Consider the following 19,379-nt stretch of genomic DNA (forward strand, 5'->3'; position numbering starts at 1 on the left):
GGAGAGAAGGACAACCGCTGCCTAAGTGAAAACCTGTAGTCATCCCGTACGTGTCCGGAGTATCGGAACAGCTGAGACGCATTTTTTTTCTAAACATCGCATCTCTTTGGCTTTTAAACCCCAAAACACGGTGCGCCAAAGATTGGTCCACCCCAAGGATCGGGTCCTCCGACACAAAGTGAGTGGTGCTAGTTTCAGTCATTGTGCAAATGTCCTGTTTAGAAGGTTGGAAACCTGCAGTCAGCTGAGACTGAAGACGTCACCTGATGATGATGAAAAGCTTCTCTCACTGAAAACGTCCAGATGAACAGAATCAACTTCTTGGGATTTCTGAGCTACTTTAGGCTCATGCAGAGGTCACATCGGTTGGCTTTGTTTGGTCCCTGCTGAAGTCTTGGTGGTTTGAAGTTGGCGTGTGTGTGTGTGAGAGAGAGTGAAAGAGAAATAAAGCTCTAACTATATATGAAGCCCTGTATGAGTTTCCACAGATGCTTTTTGTATTAAAATGAGTTCATTCACCTTTACGCTCTGAATCTGGTCCTCGTGTTGGGACCGATGGCGAGCACATCATTGATGTTGAGGAGACAGCTCAGATTCATCATGTGACTAAACAGGAAAACAAAGAATTTGTACAGCTTTTATTTTTTTCTACTAACAAAGAAGTAAAACTCAAACATACCATATATCATTCTCGTCTGCTTGAACCTTGGGTCAACACCTGAACGTGGACTGAGGTGGAACCCTACCATCTCCACCCACTGATAAGATGAACCATAAACCTTTGAGCTGCAACACGTCACCATCAGCTGACTTTAAAGGTTTGTTTTCGTCAACTGAAACCAGCAGAGAGCTCAGAGGTCCATCAGCTTTAACAGAAGCAGGATGAAGAGAGGAGCCCAGGTTGGTCTGGCAGGTCTGTGTAATACTGGACTGGAGCTGGAGGACATGACAGGAAGAACCGTCCAGGTGAGTGGGATTTTCCTCATATGCAGCCAGCTGGAGCTTAACTCATCAATGCTTAAAAATATTTTTACTCATAACAAACTTTATTCGATTGCTTAGTGGGTGTCTTTAACAGAATTTAGCAGAAAAAACAAAGTGTATCCAGGTGTCCTCAGGTATCTATTTGTCCTCAGGCATCTGGGTGTCCGCAGGGATCCAGGTCCTCGGTGTCAGCAGCAGCTTGGTGGGTGTCTTATTACAGAGGTCGCTGGAGGCAGGAAAGAAGAAAGCTTACAGGTAAGTCCAGCTGAGCTTAGTCAGTTGTTGCAACAAGTCTGAGTTTGGTCTTCATCAAAGCTTCTTTTTCAGGATTTCAGGTGGAGGTCAAATACTGTGGTCTGGCTGAGGATGATGAAGATGACAAAGAGCAGAGGGACAAAACAGACAACATCAACAAAAACCAACAACTCAACAAAAAACTGCTCGATCACTTCAGACACCTGGCTGCATCCAACCAGGACACTGACCAGGTAACAATCAGTGAGAAGTGTCCGTATAAAATCAAACCATTTTTGTTTTCCTCTGTTTGTGTTCATGTTTGTGTGTTTGTTCAGGTGGACCTTCAGCTTCTGGACTGGGCGATCTCAGACGGAGCTGATCCAAACGCCTCAGACAGATATGGACAGACCGTCCTGCACGAGGTCACACTGGAAGTCACTTCTGCCCTGTTAGCCGTTTGTTCACACACCTGGAGGACGGTCACTGAAAGCTTCTGGAGAGCTTGTGCTGTGTCTGTGTGGTACAGGTGTGCGTCTGCGGAGAACTAATGCAGGTACATGTGTGTGTTCAGATCTCCAGAGCGTGGAGCGTGGATGTGATGCGGTTCTTCCTAGACCGGGGCTCAGACCTCCTGCGCCCGGATCAGTTTGGAGTCACTGTGCTGCATGTGGCCTCGGCGCTGGACTATCAGGGCATGATCCAGTTCCTGCTGGACCGAAAAGGTCTGTGGACACTAAAGCATGAACAATGTGTGATGGAAGTCATGTGATAGAGTCACGTGACTGCATGTGTGTTATGATCAGCTGATCCGGAGGCTCGCACCTTTCTCGACCAGCAGACCCCGCTTCACTACGCTGCAAAGAACGATGCCATTGGTTCGAGCAGGCTTCTGCTGCAGGCCGGAGCCTCCATCGGCTGCACCGACTACAAACACAGGACACCGCTGCAGCTCGCCGCTAATGCAGGTACCACTGACACACACTGCAAAAATTGCCTGTTTAGAAATAAGGAAAAAATGTATTGACTTTAAGAAGATCCCGACTATAATCAAGTGAAATAAGATAATTACACTCAATAAGATTTCTTGAAATAAGAACAATTATGTAGACAAGTGAGAAATGAAGTATCTTTGAAGTCAGATCAACTGAAAACAAGCCCGTCAGTAATGCTTTCAGTGTTGTTTCTTTCTCACTTTGAGAGGAAGGGTCTGAAAACAAGACTCTTCTGGTCACCAGTCTGTCACAGAGCTAACAACCTCGCCTGTGGACGATTTGGAATAAGCGATTAACTTCAGTCTTTGGACTGTGGAAGAGAACCCAGAGGGAGAGACACAAGGCAGATGCTGGAGTTGAACTCAGAACCTTCTTGTTGGAGGGAGTGGTGCTAGCTACCGGACCACTTTCCTGTCCACGTTTTTAAAAGTCTGTACAAGAAAAAACTGCACTGCAAAAATCGATTTTCAAGAAAGTAAAAAAAAACCTGTTTATGAACATTTTTTTGTATTTTTGTCTAAAAAGAAAACATATTCTTATCTTGTTCCTTCAGTGGGCTGGTTTCAGTCATTATGCAAATGTACTGTTTATAAGGTTTGGGGAAACCTGCAGTCAGCTGAGACTGAAGACGTCACTTGGATGAGTGACGAAACGTTTCTCCCACAAAACGCTACGTCCAGATGAACAGATTCAACTTTTGGAGATATTCTTACCAAGCAAAATTAAGCACATTCTACAAAAATATGTCTAACCTTTTCATAATAAGATATTTCAGAGACAGACACTATCTCTACTTTCAAGATTAGGCTTCAAACTTTCCTTTTTGCTAAAGCATATAGTTAGGGCTGGACCAGGTGACCCTGAATCCTCCCTTAGTTATGCTGCAATAGGGCTTTGGAGTTGACGTCACTGGAGGTGGGCCACGCCCCCTTTCCGCCATGACAGTAGGCTAGACACAGGATACAGCTTCAGCTATGGTTCATACGTGTTGTGTTATCAGTTGCAACGTTTGATCACACGATCGTGAAGGCAAGAAGCTGGATAATGGGCTCTCTTTTCATCGTTTTTCAACCTGGAGGCAACGTGAGGGATCCCATGTATCCGATATTACTAAACAAAGACGTCAGGCTTGCATTGCAGCGGTGAGACGAGCGGATCGAGTTCTGTGCAATCCCCAGCTTTTTGTTGGTTTGGTCTCTGCATCTTCTTTCCGGTGAGTTCTAAATTAATTCATATCACTATTAAAAGGCTTTTAGTGTTTTTTCAATAGATAATGAGATAAAACATGCTAATGTGTGATGCTGCAGAACCACGTCATGTCATCATGTCGACTGAGTAGCTTATGATTTAGCATTATTGCAGGCAAACCAGCATATGAAATGGATGTAACAAATCCAGACTGGGCACCAACACTGCACATGGGCCTCTAAAAACATACTAAATTGCTCTCATTGTACACTAATCCGCACATAACTTCCAGATGAATCACACACCTGTCATGTGCACTAATTTTATCTTACAGGCTTTTATGCAGCTGCAGAATCTGAAGGTTCTTATTAATAATAATAAGCATAATTCTTAAACTGGTTTGCTGTGTATGCGCTGACTCCACAGACAAAGGGCTGTATCGTGACCGATTGCGCCCAGACGCCAAGAGACGGTACTTTCAAAAAATTGCGTGCATCGGTAATGTGGACCCGTATGAAATAAGGAAGCGGAGTGGAAACCCAGACGACCTACCGCCTTTGTCCTATCCCGATCTTCGCATACCTTGTCTGTGGAGTCAGCGCATACACAGCGAACCAGTTTAAGAATTATAAATCCCTGGAGGCCCACATCCAATTCACGAACAGCTGGGTGCAAGATTTGTCCATCTTTATGCCTCCACGCTGCGACAACTGTACGTTGTCGTTAAGACAAAGGTAAGTCGGTTTGAACATGATAACTTTCTAAACAACTTCTTGTTACAGTTTTTGATTTGCACGTACAGCCAACCCATCTATATTAGCCTTGGGTCATTACAGACCTTTTATTAAAAGTGGTTTTTGTGTGTTTCAGGTACTGCACTCACAACAACTGAATGAAACTGCACTGTGACCTCGTTGTGTGGACACAGAGAGACCTTCTGTCATACGCATCTTCCCTGATGTGGATTTCTGGGAACCACGTTTAAAGCAAGCACAAGACTTCTTTCTTAAAGTGTGTCTTCCTGAACTTGTTGGGAAATACTTCTCCAAACAACGTGCTGCTCTAAATAGCCTGTAATGTTTCATTTTGTGGTTCAAGATTGATGCCAGCTGTGTGTTGCCATGTAAATAGTTTGCATTTCATTTTTATGTACTTGCTAAGTACATGTGAACAGATCAAGAATAAAAAACAAACAAATATACTATTCTTTTCTGTTTTATTGAAACTACTTCACACAAAGTACAATTATTTACAATGAACTACACATGCAACACAACAGCTTTATGAATGCTCAACAAGAGCGAGTTTCATTTGGCGCTGGTTTGACAACCACACTGGGGCACATATTCACCAAAACACAGCAAACCTTAACAATCTTATCAAGCAGTGTTGTGTTTATTTCTGCTCTGCCCTGTTCATTGCTCACACAATCCTTCGTCTGCCCTTTAGCTTCTGTGATGCTGTCTGTCCGATCACCACTGTCCACATTTGCAGCTGGTACCTCAACCTCCACTTGTCCAACACAACTGCTGTCCACAGCTATGACATTGTAATTTTGTTGTTGTTCTTCTGTCAGATCTTCATCTATTACTTCTGCACGGGGCACACCTTCAGACTCTGCAGCTGCATAAAAGCCTGTAAGATAAAATTAGTGCACATGACAGGTGTGTGATTCATCTGGAAGTTATGTGCGGATTAGTGTACAATGAGAGCAATTTAGTATGTTTTTAGAGGCCCATGTGCAGTGTTGGTGCCCAGTCTGGATTTGTTACATCCATTTCATATGCTGGTTTGCCTGCAATAATGCTAAATCATAAGCTACTCAGTCGACATGATGACATGACGTGGTTCTGCAGCATCACACATTAGCATGTTTTATCTCATTATCTATGACCTCAGCACATTGAAAAAACACTAAAAGCCTTTTAATAGTGATATGAATTAATTTAGAACTCACCGGAAAGAAGATGCAGAGACCAAACCAACAAAAAGCTGGGGATTGCACAGAACTCGATCCGCTCGTCTCACCGCTGCAATGCAAGCCTGACGTCTTTGTTTAGTAATATCGGATACATGGGATCCCTCACGTTGCCTCCAGGTTGAAAAACGATGAAAAGAGAGCCCATTATCCAGCTTCTTGCTTTCACGATCGTGTGATCTAACGTTGCAACTGATAACACAACACGTACGAAACATAGCTGAAGCTGTATCCTGTGTCTAGCCTACTGTCATGGCGGAAGGGGGCGTGGCCCACCTCCAGTGACATCACGCTCCAAAGCCCTATAGGTGTAGGCTGCTGGGGGATTCCCATAATCCACTGGGTGTTTCTTCTTCAGTCAGCTTTTCACTTATTTACCTCGTTGCATTTGATTATTCGTTATTATTAACCTCTGGCTCTCTTCCACAGCATTTCTTTGTTGTGTCTTCCTCTGCTAACCTCCAGATGGCCCCACCCCTTCCTGAGCCTGGTTCTGCCAGAGGTGTCTTCCTGTTAAGAGGAAGTTTTTCCTTCCCACTGTCTGATTGTAATCATCTCTTTGTGTCTTCAGAGCGTAGTGAAGCAGCTTGTGTGCTGTTGGAGCTCGGGGCGGATGCGGGGTTGAAGGACTCTGATGGACAGTTCTGTATAACAGCTCTGATTGGCCGGATGAGTCCAGTGGTATAAGATAAGATAAGATAAGATGAACTTTATTAGTCCCACAGGTGGGAAATTTGTTTTGATACAGCAAAAGTGCAAAGTTATGTAGCAGAAATTAGAAAACACTGGAATGAAATAAAATACAATAGAATAAAATAGAAATACAAATACTATATACAACTGAGTAGGAAAATACAAAAATACAACTTCATCAGAAGAAGAATTGCACATATAGCAGTCTTATTGCACGTGTGTGGGTTTGTGTGTTTGATCAGCTGCAAAAGTCTTTGTTGTGGAGTCTGACAGCAGTGGGGAGGAAAGACCTGTGAAATCTCTCCGTCCCACACCGTGGGTGCCGCAGTCTCCCACTGAAGGAGCTGCTCAGTGCTGTCAGTCTCCTGCATGGGGTGGGAGATGTTGTCCAACAGGGATGACAGCTTAGCCACCATTCTCCTGTCACTCACCACCTCCACTGGGTCCAGAGGGCATCCTAGAACAGAGCTGGTCCTGGATCAGCCTGTTCAGTCTCTTCCTGTCCCCGGCAGAGATGCTGCCATCCCAGCAGACCACACCATAGAAGATGGCTGAGGCCACCACAGAGTCATAGAAGGTCTTCAGGAGTGGGCCCTCCACTCCAAACGACCTGAGTCTCCACAGCAGGTACAGCCTGCTCTGCCCTTTCCTGTAGAGGGCGTCTGAGTTATGAGTCCAGTCCAGTTTGTTGTTCAGATGAACACCAAGGTACCTGTAGCTGTCCACAGCCTCGATGTCCATACCTTGGATGTTCAGTGGTTGCAGTGGAGGATGTTTGTGCCTGTGGAAGTCTACCACCAGCTCCTTGGTTTTACTGGCATTGATCTGGAGGTAGTTCAGCTGGCACCAGTCCACAAAGTCTTGAGTCAGTCCTCTGTACTCCTTGTCGTCCCCATCAGTGATGAGGCCGACTATTGCAGAGTCATCAGAGAACTTCTGCAGGAAGCACTGGGTGGAGTTGTGGGAGAAGTCTGCAGTGTAGATGGTGAAGAGGAACGGAGCCAGAACCGCTCCCTGTGGGGCCCCTGTGCTGCAGACGACCCTGTCCGACACACAGCCCTGAGTCCTCACATACTGTGGTCGGTCGGTGAGGTAGTCCAAAATCCAGGTAGTGAGGTGATGGTCCACTCCTGAGTTCTCCAGCTTGTCCTTCAGAACCGAGGGAAGAATGGTGTTGAAGGCACTGGAGAAATCAAAGAACATGATTCTCACAGTGCTCCCAGCGGTCTCCAGGTGAGCGAGGGAGCGATGTAGGAGGGGAATGACGGCATCATCCGCTCCAATGCCAGGCTGGTAGGCAAACTGAAGTGGGTCCAGTGACGAGCTCACCAGGCACCGAAGCTGAGCCAGGACCAGCCGCTCCAGGGTCTTCATCAGGTGGGATGTCAGAGCCACCGGCCTGTAGCTGTTGAGGTCCTTGGGGCGTGAAGTCTTTGGCACTGGTACAACACAGGAGGTTTTCCAGAGCTGTGGGACTCTCCCCAGCCTCAGGCTCAGGTTGAAGAGGTGCTCCATCACCCCACACAGTTGGTCCGCGCAGGACCTGACGACCTTTAAATTGATGCCATCTGGGCCCGCTGCCTTCTTGGCTTTAATCCTCCTCAGTTCCTTCCTAACCTGGGTGGTTGAGAGAGACAAGCGGGAGCCTTGTGTTGAGTGTGTATTGGATGCTGTTGTTGGGGGTGGGGAGGAGTGAGCAGGGTGAATAGAGGAGGTGTGAAGTGTCTGAGGTGTCAGAGGTGGAACAGCAGCAGTGGGGGTGGGTGAGTCTGCAGCCGATGTTGGAGACTGCCTCATGGCTGAATCAAATCTGTTGAAGAAATGATTCAGTTCATTTGCCCACCTCACATCCCTCCCAGGCAGAGAGTCCCACCTAAAAACAACACAGAGCTGTGATTCGTTCACAGACATTGTTATGTAACTTGTGGTTGTGTTTAGGCTCAGCTGGCTCTCAGTCAGTTCCATGTATTCAACCGAATGACCAGGCAGCACTACTACTACCTGAACCTGCTGGAACCAGAACTACACTCACCTGAGGACCACCTGTCAGGTGATACTACAGTGTGCAGTCTGGCGTACAGCAGCCTCACAGCTGCAGCAGTACTTCTGCAGTAGTGTTGATATTACGGCTGCTGGTCTTGCCTAACACCCCTCTGTCTGTCTGTAGGTGTGTGGGTCGGTGAGCCAATGTCTCCGGTAAGTTTCAGCAGTAAGTGAAGGGAAGCCTGGGTTCAAACCTCGGTATCGCCATTAGCACCACCTGAGCTACATTTAAAGAAAAAAAATAATCTTCTCCGGAGGGATCCCCTTGATTTAATAAGGCATCCCATAATATTACTCATGGATTAGTGTCCTCCTAAACTAAAATTAGGATCAAACTGTAGAAAAAAAATAAATGATGATGATGTTGCAGATGTTAACTGGGAGTTGGGGTGTCTACATGACTGAGTCAGGTTCCTTCACTAAGTGCCTGTCTGAAGTTCTTAAATCATTGTAATAAGTCCTCAAATAGCTCTTTGGATCAACTCCTCGTCCTCTGAAGGATGTATGACGGTGCGGGTACACATCTACTCTGTGGCCCTGGGATCGCCGCTCTGCTTTTTCTTTTGATGCGGTTATTTTAGCTTCATCAAGCTATCCTGATGGTTCACTGCCGAGCGTGAAGTGGCAGAAAAGAGAACGCCTCAGGTTTGAGGTCATGGTCCTCAACAGGAAAAGGGTGGAGGCCCTACTCCAGAACAGGGACAAAGTGGAGGAGTTTAAGTATGTTGGGTTCTTGTTTAAGTGAGGGCAGACACATGTCGACACACGGTTTAGCACCATGACTGCAGTGACACTGTAGCTTCGGTGAAACCAAAGGTGTCCATTTAACAGCTGATCTACTCCCACCCTCATCTACGCTCACAAGCTGTGGTTAGTGACCAAAAGTATAAGACTGAAGATACATGAAGCAGAAACAAGCTTCCTCTGCAGAGGATCTGGGCTCAGCCTTACGACAGGGCGGGAGCCTGGAGTAGAGCCACTACCACTACACTACTTAAAACGGCTTCTAGTATGTGTCAACACAACTCTCGTTTATCCTCGGGCTAGGAACTGTTGCTTGAATAATTCATGGGTCAGAGTTCAGAGGGTCAATAACCAAAACCATCCAGTGAAAATGGTCAGGTACAAGGACTAGACTGAACATGAGTGAAAAGCAGCCAATGTCCAAAGAGGAACAAAACAAGTACATTAGCGATGGCTTAAGACTGCACAGCACTGCTTGACGGAGCTTAAGAACTGGTACAGGTTATTTTTGTTTGATGGCATCAGTGCACAGAGCATTTTATTTTGCATGCTATAAATGCAGTCGGACATCAGCTGTACCTGTATCTGTTCCAGCTGCAGATGGTGATTCAGGAGGAGAAACTGGATCTCATCATGAATCCCATCTTCCTCAAACTGATCCAGGTCAAATGGAATCGCTACGGCAGGTAAACCCTCTCTGACTGACGGTTATGTCAGGTGATAGGACACTTTTCTACCTGCATGTCTGTCTGTGCTGCTGACAGGTTTGGGGCATGGCTTCTCCTTAACTTCCTGTTTAATGTTTCCTGGACGACTGTCGCTATCTCAGTGTCTGTCCACCGAGACTCACCTGATCGTTATGTCCTCCCAGAGGTAACCTGTCTGTCACACCTAACCTATCTATCTATGTGTCACCTGTGTGTCTCTCACATGCGTTCCTCTAACATTTATGTTTCACCTGTCCGTCTCAGGACTGGTGGCGTGTCCTCTTTGTGGTCCTGGCGCTCCTGTTGACCCTAGAGGAAGTGCTAAGGGAGGTGTGGGACACCCTGCGCTCAAGGAAGAAGCTCCACCTCTGGCAGCAGTTGGTGAATGACAGGGGATTTCTTTAAATCACCCCGTAGTTCTTCAGCTAAGATTCTTGAGTTAGAAAACACAAACACTGCAGTTGTCTTTCACTCGCGAGGGGCAGTCATGGAACGCAAGATCTCCGCCTCATGACTGTCTGCGTCCTTTATTTATACAAGATTGTTCTCTCTGTGTGTGTGTGTGTGTGTGTGTGTGTGTGTGTGTGTGTGTGTGTGTGTGTGTGTGTGTGTGTGTGTGTGTGTGTGTGTGTGTGTGTGTGTGTGTGTGTGTGTGTGTGTGTGTGTGTGTGTGTGTGTGTGTACACAAAGATAACAACGTCACTCAGAGCAGCGGGTTTTTCCCTTTTCTACATCTGTATGTTCTTGTAAAAGAGCTTAGGTTTCTCTTCTCTACATCTAAATGTTCTCTGAAAACAGGAAGCGGTTAGTAGCTGAATAAGTTCATCACACAAGTTACTAGGTGAAAAGTCACGTAGACATGTGCTTAATGATATATGAAAGAATACATTTCATGTAGCTGATCACATACACAATTTTCTTCTGACAGTGAAGCATCGTCTCCAGAGTGACCTGAGCTGCTCACATCCCATGTGCCCACAGGTAGGAATCAGGATGATGTGGACAGGAACAGGAAGTATTAGATGTTTCAGGTGTATGTTGTGTTTGCAGGAGAGAGAGTTTCTACTGAACCAGTTCAAACTGGTCGACAGGAAGAGAGGAAGCTACTGCCGGGACCTATGGTACTGACTGACACACACTGACACACACACACACACACACACACACACACACACACACACACACACACACACACACACACACACGTCTGTATGGTCTTTTGGGAACCTTCAGTTACTCCCAGCTTTATCAGGACACTCAGGTTGCCTTTTTAACACAAACCAAATGTAATCATGTGTGAAACAATCACTTTATTACATTTTAGCTTCACGGTGTCACAGTGTGAATGTGTGGTCAGAGCAATCAGAAAGAGTATCTGCATCACGATGGACATCAGCTGTGCAGATCAATATCACAGCAAGAAATCAGGACATTGAAACCCCCACCATCAAAAGTATAACGCAGAGAAATCAAGTTCAGCTCTAGTATCAGTCCACATTAATCCACTGGAGGAGGCAGAAAAAAAGCTCAGAAAATGTTCAAATATGTTTGGTGTGATCTTTAAATGATCATTTGCATGGATCAATGAAAAAGGTAGAAATTCATCATCAGCTGAGCAGGTCACGCCGTACACATCAGAGCGGAGTTTAATTCCTCCACAGGTTGCCCTGATGGTCGTATCTAATTGTTGTTTCTAATTGTTTCTACTGTTTCATTTTATTCTAGTGTTTTCTGTGCTGTCATTTGATTTTCCTCTGTGCCTCTTCTACTTTCACTTACTTCCTGTCTTATTTTGGAAAGTAGCTCACCTGGTGTGTCTCCTTGCTGTCTACTTCACCCTAAACCAGGGCTATTAAACTTACTGCCTGTGGGGAACATCCGGCTCGCAATACAGTCATATCCACCCCGTGACATAATTACATGATTATATGTCAGTTATTAATGGTCCATCAATGTGTGGGAGCTGAATCTTCAGCCCTACTGAGAACCCATGGAGGCAGGGGTGGGGATTTATTTTGATGGGCAAACCCTGCAGTCAATCACATGCAAAAACAGACTGCAAAAACAGACTGGGCTCATACCATTATTTCTTTCCCTCTCCCATCTCCTTTTTCCTATCCTATTTTGTCAAGCACCTTGGTTATACCCTTGGTTTTTTAGTGTGCTTTATAAATAAATTTTTTTTTTATTATCATTATCATTATTATTATCATCATTATTATCATCATTATTATTATTATTATTATTATTATTATTATTATTATTATTATTATTATTATTATTATGTGAAAGAAGGGAGGGGTAGATAAGAGAAAAGGAGAAAAGGGTGAAAACACCAAATGAGCATCTGGCTGTACTTTCAGGATTGTGGAGAATGAGAAGCTGAGTGCAGCATTTTTTTAAATTAGCAGCTGGATAAAGAGAAAATTGCTTCCTTGAAAGAGAATAAATGTGTCGTTCAGAATTGAATATTACAAAAAAATAAACTATACACAAAGTGTGTTTGAATGGCAGAGATGCAGAAATGTGTGCATGTTGCACAGAGCCATGGCTCGGTGTCTGAATGAGTCTCACAGGCCTGATTATGAATGGCTAGAAGCGCACAATTATAATTTATAATTCTTAATTTGTTTGATCTGCTGCTCTCTGTAAACAAGCATAAGCAGGAATGTTGGACTTTTAACTGTATTTGTAATGTAAGTTTTACAGCTTTTGCTACTGATAAAAACCTCCCTTATGGCCATTCATACAACACAAAGTCATGAAGCCATAAACCATTAAATGACAGAATAGTTTCTGTTTTTCACTTTCTGCCATAATCATAAAGAGCACAAGTCTGTATAGTTAAAAAAAACCCTGAACAGTGTGCGCAATGAGCCAGCAGAACTTTTTCTGTAATTTCACTCATTTATTTCTTATAGTTTAAAGAGTCGTGCTGACAGATTTCCTTCTTTATCACAGCAATTTTTCCTTCATCCATCTATCTTCTTTCACTTATTCGGGGCACGGGTAGCGGAGGCAGCAGCCTAAGCAGAGAAGCCCAGATTCAAGATTCAATTCAAGATTCAAGAGCTTTATTGTCAATACAACAGTATTGACACCTGATCCAGCAGTAGTGTTTCACCCCAAGCCCCCCATGGTGCATTTATAAGTATATAAAAGATATATCTCCAAGAGATATAAAACTGGGATTTACAAATAAATAACGTGCTAAATTTCGGTAAAATTAAGGTACGGTAATTAAGGTACTCATTACTAACTATACAATACTAAATGTATAATAAACAAAGACAGCACAGAGACAATACAAAGTGGATTTTGCAGCGGTATTGAATACCAGGTTCAAGTTATTGTCAGGATATTACAGACAAGACATGACAAAGACATGTGCAAAATGCAAAATGTGCAAATGTAGTATAATTTAGATGTGTGTTCAGTCACTATGTGACTGAGTGTGCAAACAGGCATATTGTCCCCCGATGGATTGTGTAAGTTTGAGTTTGAGTCGTTTGGTGAGTATTGTAGGTGTTTGTAAAGGTGTTTGTGTATATCAGTTCTTTGGTGGTAGTGAGTTGAGGGCTCTGACTGCTTGGGGGAAGAAGCTCTTGCAGTGTCTGGTCGTTAAGTTTTGATGCTGCAAAACCATCTGCCAGATGGAAGGAGGGAGAATGGTGCATGTGAGGGGTGGAAAGTGCCCTTCACCATGCTGTTCGCACGTCGGATGATGTGTTTGTCGTAGAGTTGGGAGATGGGTGGGAGAGGGCCTCCAATGATCCTCTCTGCTGTCCTCACTATCCGCTGCAGAGACTTCTTTTCAGCGAGGGTGGACTTTCCTAAGAAAGTGAAGACGTTGTTAGGCTTTCTTCATGATGCTGGTGGTGTTCAGGTTCCAGGAGAGGTCAGCTGATATGTGCAGTGGGGTGTGGGCTATGGCTGGGCCATATTATACCGTTCACGGTAATACCGGTACAATGTTAGGCAATGATAAGAAAATGAAATATCGCGATAGAATATGGGTAAAACGCGCATGCAGTGCCTTTGTTTTCATACGCACATGGCCGAAAAAGCACGGCGGCAACGGAGAATGAGAAGAGGGAAAGTGGATTGTTGAGTGAAACTGATGAACCAGAATTGGTTTGTAAAAATGGTGCAACTTCAGTGATGTGGAACTGGTTTGGTGTTTGTCCATCAGATACACAACAAAGCACATTTTTTTTGTAGAACATGCAAGCGGGCCGTCGTTATTGCCGTATTTGTCGGACTAAGGTGCTCATAAATCTGGGAGTAACCTGGGTCCTAAACTCCGTCCCCTTCAGGTCCCAAAGTCAAACGAACACTGCAGCATCACTGAGAGTTAAACTGTCTAAATTCTTTCATCTTTAATAAAACGATCAGCATTGCTACTTTAACAGGTGTAACTATGAAGTTTAACATCCAGACATCCATGAAAACAGAATTTATTACATTTAACGGAGTTAGAAGTTAGCAGGAAGTAAGCGGAAGTAAGCGGAAGTAAGCGGAAGTTAGCTCGCTAGCTTCCACCTAAACATGATATAGCATGTTCTGACTGAGAGATTTCTGAAACATTCAAACGTACAGCTCTGCTATCACTTCCAACATAAATGAAGACAGGAAACTAAACAGCAGTGATGTTTGTAGGGTTACTGAAGTTGGGCTAGCTGCTATATAATGATGTGCTACGTGATCGCTAGCGACACAGCTATGTTAGCATAACATAAGCTGCAGGATAAACGCTAACACTTTTCCACTCGATAAAAGTTAACGTGAAGGTTCCTGGTGGTTAGGGACAAATGCAATCGCATGGCAGGATGCTGTAAACGGACCAAACTTCAGTCAGGAGAACAACTGAGATAATCCATCCACAATACGAGGTTAGTCATTAATATACTGCAACAACATGGGAATAGAGCAGCTGTGATAGAATACAGCATTAATGAATCAATGGTACAGAAGTGGAGGAAGCAAGAAGACTGAGTTGAATAAAGTTTGATTTATCTGACTGCTTTGTTTCTCTTAATGTACCTTATAATCCCGTGCACGTTATGGTCCGAAAAATACGCATTTGACTTTTTTATTTGGCACACTGCAGTTAAAAAGAGGTGCTTTGCAACATTAAACTTCAGTGGATATTATACATGGTTATGCTCAGGATATGTCAGCCCATTTCTACTGGAAATGCCTTTTGGTTAAACTTTGAGCAAGGAATTTGCATTTGCATTGTTAAATTTTTATATAGCTTTAATGCACATAAAAAACAGCTGCTTGTTCAAGTGAAAATAAATGGATGAGGGTTTTTTTGCGCTAGTAAAGTTGTGGGGTTGTATTTTGTCTCGCAGAAATTATATCGTCAGTTATATCGTTATCGCAAATTTTCAAATCTATATCGTGATATATATTTTTGGCCATATCGCCCTGCTCTAGTGTGGGCCATTGAGCTCTTCCTGAAGTTAACAACCATCTCTTTAGTCTTCTGAACATTTAGAGACAGGTTGTTATTCTGACACCGGTCCACCGGGTGTTGTACCACCTCTCTGTATTCAGACTCATCGTTGTTGGTGATGAGACCCACCACTGTTGTGTCATCTGCAAACTTGATGATGTGATTTGAGCTGTACTGTGCAGTACAGTCATGTGTTAGCAGGGTGAGCAGCAGTGTACTTAGCACACAGCCCTGCGGCGATCCTGTACTCAGTCTTGTGCACTAATGGACACCTTTCGAACATGGTGTTTGTTAGGCCATTCCTCCCAATCACGCCCCTCCAGGTCTCACTCTCACTGACCACATGAGCGTTGAAGTCTTCCAGTAGGACAATAGAGTCCCCAGGTGGAGCACCCAGGGACGCCAATAAGGCTGAACCATCATTTGGCGCATAAGCGCAGACAACAGTCAGGACCCGTTTCCCAACCCAAAGGCACAGGGAAGAGATCCTCTCATCCACTGGAAGAAACCCCAACATACATACCTGGTCCCTCATCAGGCAAAGAGGGACTAAGTGGGACAAAGTACCACTCGATAAATTTATAATAATAATAATAAATTTATTTATGAAGCGCCTTTCAAGACACCCAAGGACACTTAACAATAGAATAAAACACATAATAGAACAAAGACAAAATGAAGAACAATAAAAACAAAAGCACAAGATAAAAATAACAAACAGTGGGTTCACAGTGAATATGCAGATTTGAACAGATGGGTTTTGAGTTGAGATTTAAACTGGGGGAGAACCATTGTTTTTTTTATATCTGTGGGTAGAGAGCTCCACAGCCTGGGAGCAGAGCAGCTAAAAGCTCTGCTGAGGTGGGAAGAAGGCACAGCAAGCTGGATAGAAGAAGAAGATCGAAGTGAGCGGGTAGAAAAGGCAGTGCTTAACAGGTCAGAAAGGTAAGGAGGTGCGAGATTATGAAGGGCCTTGAAGGTGAGCAGAAGAAGTTTGTATATCATCCCGATTTTCACTGGGAGCCAGTGAAGTTCCTGAAGAACAGGGTGATGTGCCGGTAGGAGGGATTCTGGTGCTAATGCAAGCAGCAGAGTTTTGAACCAGTTGAAGCTGATGGAGGGATTTATGGGGGAGACCATGCAAGAGAGAATTACAACAGTCAAGGCGGGAGGTAACAAGACTGGATGGTAATGTTGCGTAGATGGAAATAGGCACAACGGGTGAGATTATTGATGGGAGATTTATAGGACAGTGAACTGTCTAGGATGACATCAAGGCTCTTAACCTGAGGAGAAGGAAAAACTGTGGAGTTATCGATAGTGAGAGAGAAATTATTTGACTTCAGTAGGTTGGATTTAGTGCCAATAAGGAGGATTTCAGTTTTATCCTCATTGAACTTTAGAAAATTAGAGCCAGACCAGGATTTTAGTTCAGGTAGGCATTCTGTAAGGGAAGAAGGCAGGAGGGAGGAATCAGGTCTGACTCACTTCAACAAAAAAAGTGAAGATCAAATTTGTGGAAAAATGGTACCAAGAGGGAGGATGTAAATTATGAAGAGAAGAGGGCCTAAGACTGGAGGTTTGGGGTACACCAGAAGTGACCAGAATAGACGAGAGCGGAATGATTTCAGATGAATAAACTGGGACAAGGAGATATGATTGGGGGTGTGTCGGAGATGCCAAGAGAGGAAAGTCTGTTTAGAAGGACGGGGTGAGAGATGGTGTCGAAGGCTGAGCTCAGATCCAAAAGGACGAGAATGTTGAGAAGACCAGAGTCAGCTCCGAGTAGAAGATCATTAGTAACTTTACGTAAAGCAGTTTCTGTACTGTGACATGAGCGAAAACCAGAAATCTCTCGTAAATGTTATTATTAAGCAGGTGTGAATGAAGTTAAGCTGCAACTGTTTTTTCAAGTGTTTTAGAAATGAAAGGTAGATTAGAAATCAGATGGAGGTGTTAAAGGACTAATTTGGACCATACCAGGGGCCAAAAGCCCCTTGACAACATAGCCCCTAGGATCCTAGGGGTCGACACACGCCGCACCCCCGAATCACATGACCGATTTAAGCGGACATAGCTACGAGCTGCAGCCATGCTGAGTCTCCATTTCAGCTTGTGTTCAAGACTTCAAACTATATGCCAGTTTTTCCATTTAATTTCATTTTATTTTATCTATTTATTTATTTTTTAACCTTTATTTAACCAGGAAGATCCCATTGAGATTTAAAACCTCTTTTTCAAGGGAGACCTGGCCAAGATAGGCCGCAGCAAGTGTCTCACAGTTGCAGAAATTACTCAATTAAACACAGGCAGCAACAACACACAAGCAAAAATAAATGAAAAACAAAATAAATAAAATTCAAATAAAAATTTAAAAAAAATCATTTAAAATGACAATCTAATTGAAACAGTTGCCCGTGTTAAGGTTGGCTGTGTGGCAGGCAGGCAAGGAGGAGTGGTGGACCCAAAATGCAGGACTTAGACTCAAGGGATGAACTCAAAATACTCAGCTTTATTTGCTGGCATGGGAAAACGAGCATACAAAGCAAACTAGAAAAATTTGCATTTCCTGCGAAAATGCTGTGTGGATGCCTTAACGCTGAAGCTGTCTGCTGAAAAGCTGAAAAAGATGAAAAGTTGCAAAAAGTTGCATGGTGGTGAAAAAAAACATGTCACCCTGAGCAGGATTCGAACCAGGCCCTGCTGGTCTAAAGGCAGCTGCTCATCTCACTTAAACCAAACTCATTCTCACAAAAACAAAAGATGGAGCAACTGACAATTTTGCTAAATGAGCAGAAGCTGCTGAGAACTGTGCTGAGAAGAAGTGAAAAGGCTGAAAATTTTGCAGGAAAGAGATGAAATCAGCAGAATTTCTGCTGAAAAGAGTTTTGTTTTTCTGAAAACAGCCAAAAAAGCTGGAATTTGTGCTGAAAAGGGGTGAAAAAAAATGAAAATTTTGCCTACAGGGGTGAAGAAGCTAAAGTATACCAAATCAAAGTATTTGTGCCAAAACATAGTGTTTCTGCCATATTGTGGTACTACTACATTACAACATGAATACGGATTAAAGATGAAAGAAACTGGCAACAAATTCCTCTACTACAAACCAGTCTGATACCACTTCTTTGCAGTGTTCACGTTTACTAAGGCACTACCCAAAAGGCACCACGAGAGGGCACTCCAACACAAGAGATGAGGTGAATGAGCAGAATTTCTGCTGAAAAGAGGCAGAAGGTTCTGTATGTTTTGGCTTTGGCTCTCGGAGGAGGCGGACGCACTTTTCTCCTCTCCCTTATCTTCCCTGCTTCCCTGCTTATGTCCTTGTCTAGTCTTGTGTTTTTTGTCTTTCACTCCCTGGAACACTCTCTCACAGTCTGTATCTAAAACCTAAAGAGAACTATGGATTTGATCAACTGGTCTCTGAATGCTATTGACACCCTCTTCTCCACGAGAAGTCTGGGCTCGGGAGAGCCCGAGTGCCCTGGAGGGACCTTCCCTGCCGGATACGCGATGGACGGGTGGCAGACATGGAGGATCGTGTGCCTAGCGGGACTGTCGATCGAGGACGCTGAAGATATGTACCTATTCGGAACCATGATAACAGGGTTCTTGCTGATCGGAGCTGGCCTGGCCCTGGCTTATCAGAGAATTAAGAAAGCGGAACCGGCTGTCCAAACCGCCACAAAGCTGCCCGCTGAGATTGACTTGACGGGACGAGGTGCGGGTTTTGAGAAAGGGCTCACAGATGGGGACATGGTCAAGAGCTTGGAGGCAATTGCGGCTGCAGTGAATACTCAGAATAACATCTCTGAGCGGATATTGGGACACATCAGGGAAGAATCCGCTCAAATCAACAACTATGGGCGGAAGTTGGAATACATCACGGATCAGTTGGCTGCGGTCGCGAGGTCTCAGAATCTGCTCTGTGAGCAAAAGAGTGACAAGATCTCGGATTCGAAGGTAAATAACATCATGGAAAAACTCGCAGCTATCCAACGGATGATGGAGGGACCAGTGTCGGAGTGCTAAAAGAAACAGCTCGAAATTCTCATGAGTTGGTTGGAAGACAATTGCTATCATAATCTGGCTACCCCTCCGGCGCCAGCTGCGGGCTCAAGGCTGGAGCCGATCAAAACAATCCCTGATAACGACTATGTTGAGACTGTTCCTTCCCATCCCATGCAAGGCCACCTGGGTTGGCTGGAAGACTGTTTACTTAGCCTGGCAGGGCGAAGGACACTGTCTCAGCTGAACTCTGGACACACACACATACATATACTGATAAGCACTCACCGACGCATCACCCTCCCTACCCCGGATCCAACGCCACCTCCAACGCTTACCTCCCCTCT

General features: G+C 44.3%; 1 protein-coding gene across 7 annotated transcripts; it reads left to right on the forward strand.

Moving 5' to 3' along the window:
• Positions 1-239: 239 nt before the first annotated feature.
• LOC116317396 (ankyrin repeat domain-containing protein 46) lies at positions 240-18,546 on the forward strand. 7 transcript variants are annotated; one of them, XM_039621920.1, is made up of 11 exons: positions 240-966; positions 1,137-1,239; positions 1,312-1,472; positions 1,557-1,643; positions 1,793-1,943; positions 2,025-2,186; positions 9,454-9,545; positions 9,831-9,947; positions 10,495-10,547; positions 10,617-10,687; positions 18,483-18,546. In XM_039621920.1, the coding sequence occupies exons 1-9, from the start codon at positions 883-885 to the stop codon at positions 10,495-10,497; spliced, it is 960 nt and encodes a 319-aa protein (XP_039477854.1). In that variant the 5' UTR covers positions 240-882; the 3' UTR covers positions 10,498-10,547; positions 10,617-10,687; positions 18,483-18,546. The 7 variants fall into 7 exon arrangements, with proteins under 7 accessions (XP_039477854.1, XP_039477855.1, XP_039477852.1 ...); XM_039621921.1 differs by lacking the exons at positions 10,495-10,547; positions 10,617-10,687; positions 18,483-18,546 and adding an exon at positions 9,624-9,732 and having other exon boundaries at positions 9,831-9,952; XM_039621918.1 differs by lacking the exons at positions 10,495-10,547; positions 10,617-10,687; positions 18,483-18,546 and having other exon boundaries at positions 9,831-10,093.
• Positions 18,547-19,379: the final 833 nt, after the last annotated feature.

This window comes from Oreochromis aureus, linkage group 13 (assembly GCF_013358895.1).
Source record: "Oreochromis aureus strain Israel breed Guangdong linkage group 13, ZZ_aureus, whole genome shotgun sequence".
NCBI classification, from domain to species: Eukaryota; Metazoa; Chordata; class Actinopteri; order Cichliformes; family Cichlidae; genus Oreochromis; species Oreochromis aureus.